The following is a 10,301-nucleotide window of genomic DNA, read 5'->3' on the forward strand; positions in this document are numbered from 1 at the left end:
GCGGTTGACTACTGCACTTGTGCTAGCCTTACCGAGTGGATCGGGGGGATATATGGTTTACAGTGATGCCTCCCATCTAGGCCTGGGTTGTGTCCTAATACAGCATGGGAAGGTCATAGCTTATGGGTCCAAACAGTTAAAGAGTCATGAAAAAAATTATACCACCCATGACTTAGAGTTTACTGCAATCATACACGCCTTGAAGACCTGATGCCATTATTTATACGGAGAGACCTTTCAGATTTATACCGATCACAAGAGTTTGAAACACAAATTCACTCAAAAGGATCTCAACATGCGTCAGAGAAGGTGGATAAAACTTCTTAAAGACTATGATTGTGATATCTTGTACCACCCGGGTAAGGGCAACGTGGTAGCTGATGCACTCAGCAGGAAAAGTGCAGGTATCTTAGCCCATTTGCTGGTCTTAGAATGCAGGAAAATTGGGGCTACACAATAGGTTCGACTTCAGGACTTGAGGAGAGCCACATGTTTGAGCCGTTTGACCATCCAACCTGAGTTAATCCAGAGAATAAAGGAAACTCAGTCAACTGATTCTGCCTAGTGGCCCTCAAGAATAATACAGGACAGGGAGTTAGTTCAGAATTCCGAGTCTCTGCCGATGGGTTACTCTGATTTCAGGACAGGGTATGTGTTCCGAATGATAGTGAATTGAAGAGAGACATTATGACTGAGGCCCATAGCTCAAGGTTTGCCATGCATCCTGAAAGCACCAAAATGTACCAAAACATGTGACCCCGATTTTGGTGGAATGGGATGAAAATGGACATAGCTGACTTTGTGTCTAAGTGCTTGATATGTCAACAGGTCAAGACAGAGCATCAGCGCCCAGACGGGCTACTTCAGCCTTTACCGATTCTGGAATGAAGGTGGGAACATATCGGCATCGATTTCGTGACAGGGTTACCTAAGGCACGCGCAGGACATGACGCCATCTGAGTAATTGTTGACTGGCTCACCAAGTCTTCCCACTTCTTAGCCATCAGAATGACCGATCCCTTGGACAAGTTGGCAAGAATATATATATAGGAAATAGTCAGATTACATAGAGTTCTAGTGACGGTGGTGTCCGACAGGGACCCTAGGTTCACTTTTCGATTTTGGAGTAGCTTTCAGCAAGCCATGGGAACGAAGCTGTCCCTCAGTACTGCCTTCTACCTTCAAACTGATGGACAATCAGAACGGACAATCCGTACACTTGAAGATATGCTTCGAGCTTGTGTCCTCGACTCTGGGGGCCATTGGGACGACCATCTACCCCTGATAGAATTTGCCTACAACAATAGCTACCAAGCGAGTATTAGCATGGCTCTGTATGAGGCGTTATATGGGCATCCATACAGATCGCCGATGTGTTGGGAAGAAGTGGGTGATAGAAAATTATTCAGTCTGGAGCTGGTAGAGGAGACCACTTCCAAGATAGTTAAGATCAGAAGGAACATTCAAACTGCTCAGAGCATGCAGAAGAGTTACACGGACACCTGGAGGAGAGATTTAACCTTTGAAAAAGGCGACCGGGTGTTCCTCAAGGTCACTCCTTTCAAGGGAATAGTAGGTTTGGTAGGAGGGGAAAACTGAACCCCCGATTCATTGGACTATTCGAAGTCTTAGACAGGATTGGTACTGCCGCCTACAGACTAGTACTACCTCCAGAGCTTTCTAAGGTCCACAATGTGTTCCATGTATCCATGTTACGTAAGTACAACCCGGACCCCTTTCATGTCTTGGCTCATGAACCCCTCCCACTCCATGAGAACTTATCTTATGAGGAAGTACCAGTCGGCATTGCGGACCGAAAGAGTAGAATACTCCGCAACCAGGAAATATCCTTTGTAAAGGTCATGTGGCAGAACCACATGCCAAGGGAGACTACCTGGGAGCTAGAATCAGACTTTAGAACCTAGTATCCCCATTTGTTCAATCAAGAGTAAGAGGCAAATTTAAGGGACCAAATTTCTTTAAGGGAGGAGAGTTGTAACACCCCAAATTATTATTATTTTTATTAATATTATTTTATTTTATTTTAATTTTTTTTGTAATTTTTAGATGAATATAATAATTTATTATGTAATAATATATGTTTTAAATTTAGTTTAATTTAATTAAATAGAAAAAATAATAATAATAATAATAATAATAATAATAATAGATAAAATTATTTTTAGGATTTAATTAAAAATAATTTTGGAAAAAAGGGGTGAAATTTTGGGTTATGGGGGTGTTTTTGAAAAGAAAATCGAAAACCGGAGGTCAAAACGCAATTTAAAAAACTTGCACCACGTAGCAATCCGGTCAGCAGCCCCGGCCAATTAGGACAAGCCGCGTGGCAGAGATGCTGACGCGGGAGGCCACGCGGAAAGGAGCCACGTGGGCGATCTGCGTGCGCGTGATCGAACGGTTGAGATCCGTTCCCGCGCGCATGGATGACTCAGATCAAAAGCGCGTACAGATGGCCCAGATTGCACGCATACGGACGGCCTAGATTGAATCGAGCACGGACGACCCAGATTACATCACGATGAATGGCTCAGATTCATTTCCTATTTAATTGCGATCGGACGACCCAGATTAAATCGCGATAGACAGCTCAGATTAAAAGTGGAATGTTATAAATAATCTCATCCACACCCAAACCCTAACCCTAGCTGCCAGAGCCCTCGCCGGAGAAGACAGCCCAGCCACTGGAGAACTGACCGCCGCCACCTGTCGCCACAACGGAGCACCTTCCGGCTGCCAAACGAGGTAAAAATTCTCCCATTGGCTTGGAATTCGAGTCTAAACCCACCTGTGGCCAAATTGGAGCCAAAACACCGGTCAATTGGCTAAAAAATCCCTCCGAAGCCTAGCGATGCCGTCGCAGGTTTTCTCAATTTTTGCCTCCGATGAGGCCCTTCCCGATTCCCGTTCGATGTAATTTTTCTACCGTTGTAACCATCGTTCCTTTCTCTACAGGTTGACCGGAGTAAAATACCAAATCACGACTCGAGTCAGAGGAGCCGTCGCACCGGAGAGCCCCGCCGCCAATAAGTTTCAGTTTTCGGTATTTTTTCAGCCCACTGAGGGCCCTAGGGGTGTTTTCTCACAGGAATCAATGCAAGTTTAGCCGAATTAAACTAAAAACGGTCGGAAACGGCCAACTCGAGGCGGATCACCGCCGTGCTGGAATTTTAAAATTGGTCGAATAGGCTTTGGGTTTGATTTTTGAGTTATTTGGGACATGTATAGGTACCGTAAGCGTGTTTTAGTTCCCGAAAAAAAATTCAGGGAACCTAGGGACTGCTCGTAGGCGCAGTGAAAATCCAGTTTTCGGTTTCGAATCAAGTAAGAAGCCCTCACCCTATTTTCTATCACGGGATTAAAGTCTAATAAGTGATAAAACTATATTTTATAAATTATATAGATACATGTAATTTATCACGGTTGCTAATGGAGCCCGAACCAGACGTATTTCTCTGTCAGTTCCTGTTTGGTTTATTTTACAGTTTTAAATGTAGTATGGTATCTGTTTTATTCATTTTATGGTTTTGAATGCATGTATCACTGCTTACTTTATTTCGGCCTAATTTCGTGGATCTAATAATATGTTTGCCTTGTTGGGTACTCTTTAATTATTTAAGTATTTATGTTTATGTGGAAAAAGGAATACTAAAAAAAATAGAAAAAGTATGTGAATTGATAAATAGATAAGTTGACAGCCTTACTAGATATCCTGGGAGATGGTGGACGGACCGGATCCGTAAGAAACCCTACAGGGAACGTTGTCTCATACCGGACGGGGTATGGAGACTTTCAATATTTTGGTGCTCATACCAGACGAGGTATTGGGACGGCCTGCTTCACCCTCATACCGGACGGGGTATTGAGGTTTTATTATTTGGGGCCTATACCGGACGGGATATGAGGACGGCTTGAATTAAGTTTGTTAAATGAATGGTTCACGTATAGCAGAGACCCCTATGGATCCTCACGGATACTGGCAGACTGATAAAAAGGGGGTAACTGTTGTTTGATGATTGAAATATAAAAGTATGACATGTACTATGATACAGACTATGTATGAATTTATGATATTTATGATATTATTATTTTCATGGGTCGTTTTTATAGATCCCACTGAGGTAAGTGGATGGTAAATAGTTTGATTATTGATAAATAAATTTACTTGAAACTTGTGCTCCATTGGTTGTTTTTAGTTTTCTACCAACCTTTACTTCTGTGACGGTGATATAGTGTAATGTCTTTACTAGGCTAGTGCAGCTCATTCCTTACTTAACCATTTCAGATCAGAGGACTTAGTTCCCGAGCCCAATCTACAAGAAGACGGCGAGTAGTTACTTAGATGTTTATTAGTTTCTTTTATAGTCTTTCATTTTCAATATTTTCCTTTAGAAGACTTATTTTCGGTATTGTAACGCCCGAAAAATTTGGAAAATTTGTATTTTATTATTAAATATTTTTATTAAGTAAAAAAAAAAGAGCGCGCCACGTCAGCAGCCACGTCAGCAGACCCAGTCAGCAATCCTGGCCAACCAGGACCTGCCACGTGGCAAGACCACGTCGACCGGGGACGAGCCACGTTGGCGATCTGCGTACGCGCGATCGGACGACCCAGATGCAATCGCACGGACGGTCCAGATTCAATCAAAAACGGACGACCCATATTAAATCAAAATGGATGGCTGAGATCAAAAGGCAAAAGGGTATAAATAGAACCCCCACACCTGACCACAAAAAACCCTAGCCGCCTGCCCTCGCCGGAGGAGACGAACCAGACGCCGGAGAAGCCGGCCACCGCCACCCGCCGCCGCACCGGGGAGATTTTCGACCACCAATCAAGGTAAATTTCATACCCCGACTCATTTTTCCACGCTGATTTCTCCTGTGGCCAAATCGGAGCCAAAATCCCGGCCAAACGGCCGAAAAACACGGCCGAAACCCAGCGGCGCCACCGCACCCCTCCTCGATTTTTGCCTCCGATGAGGCCCTTCCCGGTCTCCATTTGATGCAATTTTTATATTACTGTGATCACCATTCTTTTCTCTACAGGTTGATCAGAGCCGAATCACCAAAACACGAACCTCATCGGAGAGCCGCCTCACCCGAGAGCACCGCCGCCGGTAAGTTTTGGTTTTTCGTACTTTTTTGGGCCCCCGAGGGCCCTAGGGTTGTTTTATCGCATGGACCGATGCAAGTGTGGCCGAATTCGGTCGGAAACGACCGAAAACGGCCAACCCGAGGCGAATCGCCGCCGCAAGCGGCGGCGCCGTCGCCGGAGCACGGCGGAGCCGCCGTGCCGGAATTGCGATATTGGCCAAAAAGGGGCCCTAGGCCTAATTTGGGATTTTTTGGAACACGTGCAGGTACCAGTAGTGCGTTTCAGTTCCCCGAAAAAATTTCAGGAAAAATTAGGGACAGCTTGTAGGCACACTGTGAGGACCCCGAAACGAGTAAAGACCCCTCACCCTATTTCCTATCACGGTATTAAAGTTCAATAATGATAAAACGGTATTTCTTGAATCAACGAATGTGTGAAATTGCTTAAGGTCGCTAATGGAGCCCGAGTCTAGTGTGTTTGTCGGTTAACTGTTATTTGGCATATTTTACAGTTTTAAATGCAGTATGAGGTCTGATGTTTTCATTTCATTGTTTCACGTGCATATTTTACCGTTTTATTGATTATGGGTTGAATGACTCAGAAACCGATGCTGTATGTTGTCTTGTTTGACATAAATTACTGTTTGCTTGTTTGTATGTAAATTGATGATGCTGACTGAGGAAAAGGAGAATGAAAGATTATGGAAATTGATAATTGTATAATGTGGTCAGCCTGACTAGATATATTGGGAGATGGTGGACGGACCGGGTCCGTAGGGAACCCTACCGGGATTGTGGTCTCTCATACCGGACGGGGTATGGAGACCTTATGTGTTTTGGCGCCCATACCGGACGGGGTATGGGGACAGCCCGTTTCACCCTCATACCGAACGGGGTAATGAGGTTTATAGTTTTGGCGCCCATACCGGACGGGGTATGGGGACGGCCCTGGAATCTGATTTCGAGTGTTAAGGGTTAACGGGTAGTAGGACCCCTATGGATCCCCATGGATACTAGTGGGCTGGTAAATGAGAAAAATATGTTGTGTAATGATTGAATTACAAAAGGCGTGATAAGTATTATGTTATACAGTTTATATGATTTCATTATGGTGATAATGTTATTGCTTTCGTATATCGTTTTATGAATTTCACCGAGGTAAGTGGATGGTAAAGGATTTATTATCGATAAAAGGATTTGTTGTAAATTATGCTCCATTGGTCTTTTTGTATTTTCTACCCACTTTTACCTCCGTGACGGTGAGATATCGTGATGTCTTTACTGGGCTAGTGTAGCTCATTCCTTATTTAATCATTTCAGATCAGGAAGACATTGTTCCCGAGCCCGTTCCGCAGGAGGACGACGAAGGGGATGCCTAAAGACTCCATAGTCATATTCATAGCTTTTACTTTCGAGTTTCTCTTTTAGTTAGTTTGATCTTTTATATTTTGTGAGCACATTTTTTGTTTTAGTGTAAGGGATGTTAAATCGAAATTTTGACTTCGCTTCCGCATTTGATATTTTTAATACACATTTCATTTTAAATTTCCGGGGCCGTTACAGGTATTGTTAGTACGTTTAAGTTATTGTGTAAGGGATATTAACCAGAACCTTTTATTTCACTTTCGCACTTATATTCTTTATATACATTTCCTTTTTAAATTTCCGAGGTCGTTACAACAAGTACCTCCGAAAATAGCCAACAATCCTAGATTCTTTCCATTTTTTAAGGTATATATATAAGTTATATGAATTTAATTATTTATTTTAACATGAGTGCATGTTTAATTAATTAGTTAATAATTAATTTCAGGATTATATTGGTGCGACTAACAGAACACATATACGTGTTAAAGTGTCTAGAAAAAATGTTCCACGGTTTCGCGGGAGAAAAGATTTCCCCACCAAAAACTTGTTAGCAGCTCGTATATTTGATTTGAAATTTTCATACCTCTTAGCTGGGTGGGAGGGGACCGTATCAGATTTAAGAATAATAAAAGATGCGTTAAACAGAGTTGATGATCCTCTAGTAATTCCCGAAGGTAATTAAAATATATTTAACTTCGATATGTAATGTATACTTTTGAATAAAAATGTTATAACTTAATTTGTTTATTGCTTATAGGTAAGTTTTACCTTGTTGATGCTGAGTTCTTATTGCGGGGTGGACTAATTACACAGGAGAACACTACCACTTACCATTTAAGTGAATACTCTAGGAATCCACCACGCAATACTCGTGAGCTATTTAATCTACGACATGCTTATTTGTGTAATGCGATTGAACGTGCCTTTGGCGTTTTAAAGAAATATTTTCCAATTATCTAAACCCCGACTGAACTTCATTATCGGATTAAGACTGTTAATACCATTATATTTTCTTGTTGCATTTTGCATAATTATTTAAGGAGAGATGATCAAACTGATGAACTTCTTCAAGAGGTTGATGAAGAACTCCGAAATATTTATCTAGACGGACGAAATATTTGCAACTTTAGGGACAGTATTGAAGAAATGAGAAAAGACGAAGCAATTAGAGATGCAATAGTAGCTAATATGTGGGCTGATTACATTTTGTGTAATTTATTATAGTTGTATAGTTTATGATGTTTGTATGGTGTATGACATTTGTATGACTTATGATATATGTGCAACTTAAATATTTTAATTGAATGCTACAATTTAGAATTTACTTTGTTGTAATTATATTATATTTTTTTGTATATGATTATATTTGGTATTTTTATATGTGTTTTAGACAATGGCTAAGAGGAATAGGAATGCAGACACAGGAATTAAAATGATCCACTAGTCAGATCATATAGATGACGTCCTAATAAACTCGTTTTGCGATCAACATTTGCGTGGTCGTAGATCGGATGAGACATTCACATCACACGCTATTGATTGTGTACGTGAAGAAGTGAGGAATGCATTTTCAGATTTGGACATTGATAAAGAGCATATACATAACTGCATAACAAAATTTAAAAAGACAATTCTCAAAATATTATGATGTTTTCAAACATAAAATGAGTGGTTTTGCCTGGAATCCAACAACTGAATGATTCGAAGTAGAAGAGGAAGTTTGGGAGCAACTAATAAAGGTAAATCTCTTACTTTATCATATGTTATTTGCCATTTTTTATATTGTTTAAATATTAATATAGTTATTTATGTTAGACTCAATCTGAAACAGTGGAATTAAAAAATAAACGCGTGCGAAATTACGAGAAAATGTTAAAAATATATGGAAGAAATAAAGCTAGTGGGTCTACAAGTGAGACATCTCTAAACCCTCGAAGACAAAGGAAGAGGAGTGGTGATGAATATGGTCTGGATGCAGCAAGTGAGACACAAATTACCCAAGATTTAAGTAGTAATTTTAATTTTCATGGTCTGGATAGTTTATGTGAGGCTCCAACACCCAAAATTCCTACTCCAAAATCCGAACATGAGGTGTAAGAGTATTTAATGAGAAAGAAAGCAATATGTTTGACAATGGTCTATGAAGAAGAATATCCAGTTGAAGTTCTAACTATTTCAAATTCAGTGAAGAAAATATTAACAATTTCAAAAACGCATGTTTCAACAGAAGAACTATATTGAGAAGTTTCTCGTATGGGATTAGATCCCTTTCTAGAAACAAGCTTTTATGCTGCTTATGGATAAACCAAACATGACTAAAGCTTTAATGACTTGTTTTCCTAATCGGCGTAGTTTTTTCATGACTAGTTTGCTTAATTTACTAGGTACTAACTAATATCATATCTCAAGTTCAAATATTTTTTATTTGTTATTTTGTTAATTTTTATTTTTTACTTTCTTCGAATTTTTAGATAATTGAAAATAAAGGTTGTTATTGCCGAAATGCAAGACTATATTATAGTTTTAGGAACCTTTGTCAAACTGATGTTGGATGTTTAATGGATAAATGTTATTATTTTGATGGGCTAATTTATGTTTTGGATTGATTAATTTATTTTAAATGGAATAATTTTTCCTATTTTTCTTTGCTTGTTTGTGGACATCATTTTATATTTTTAAAGCAGTTTTAGTTTATTGTGATATTTGTTTAATTATCAAGTAATTTAGTAAAAGAATATAAATATTTTTCTATTATTGAATATGAATATGAAATATCTACATATTTATATGTACCGTACATTTTTGTTAAAAAATAAATTTAGAAATTTGAAACTAATAAAAAAAAATATGATTGCACACATGAAATTTTATTGATGATTAATTTTTTATATAATATTAATTATTAAATTAACTCATGTTATATGATTATTTTAAATATATTTTAATTTTTTATTTGTTGAAGTAATTTTTATTTTAATATAATAATATATAATTATAAATATTTTCTTTAATATATAAATAATTTTATTTTAAAAATTAAATTAATGTGAAAATATAAATAATAATTATTTATTCTATTAAATATAAAAATTTAATTTGATTATATAATAATAATTTATTTAAATATAAATATAATTACATATTTTTTTATTATTGTATATAAATACAAGATATCTATATATGTATATATATACTATATATATTTTTTAAAAAATAAATTTAAAAATTTGAAATTAATAAAAAATTTATTATTATACACATAAAATTTTATTGATGATTAATTTTTTAAATAATATTAATTAATAAATTAAGTTATAATATGTGATTATTTTAAATATATTTTAATTTTTTATTTGTTAAAATAATTTTAGATTTAATATAATAATATCAAATTATAATAATTTATTTTTAATATATAAATAATAATTATTTATTTTATTAAATATAAAATTTTAATTTAATTATATATAATAATTATTTATTTAAATATAAATATAATTATATTAATAAATAATTTTTTTTTATTACATATTTTTTTTTATATTATTTACTATTACATATAATAAATATAAATAATTTAATAATTTAATTAAAAATATAATTATACTATTCGATTATTTAAATAAAAATATATCATCATTTAAATATAAATTTTTTTTATTAATTTAATTATGTATTATTATTATTTAATTATTATATATTAATTAACTATTAATAAAATTTATCCAAATTATTAATCCAAAACTTTCATAGTTCAAAGTAAAAAATGAGAGAACTTTTCCATTGATAGGACAACTGTCGATCCAAGAATGTACTAA

The 10,301-nt window shown here is 36.7% G+C and overlaps 1 protein-coding gene across 1 annotated transcript; it reads left to right on the forward strand.

The window, feature by feature from the left end:
* The first annotated feature begins 1,479 nt into the window (after nt 1-1,479).
* LOC148266094 (uncharacterized) lies at nt 1,480-7,927 on the forward strand. Its single transcript, XM_088220545.1, has 4 exons — nt 1,480-1,581; nt 6,929-7,157; nt 7,241-7,413; nt 7,874-7,927. The coding sequence occupies exons 1-4, from the start codon at nt 1,480-1,482 to the stop codon at nt 7,925-7,927; spliced, it is 558 nt and encodes a 185-aa protein (XP_088076671.1).
* Nucleotides 7,928-10,301: the final 2,374 nt, after the last annotated feature.

The sequence above is a fragment of the Carica papaya genome, chromosome 5 (genome assembly GCF_054855325.1).
Source record: "Carica papaya isolate Zhongbai chromosome 5, ASM5485532v1, whole genome shotgun sequence".
NCBI lineage: Eukaryota > Viridiplantae > Streptophyta > Magnoliopsida > Brassicales > Caricaceae > Carica > Carica papaya.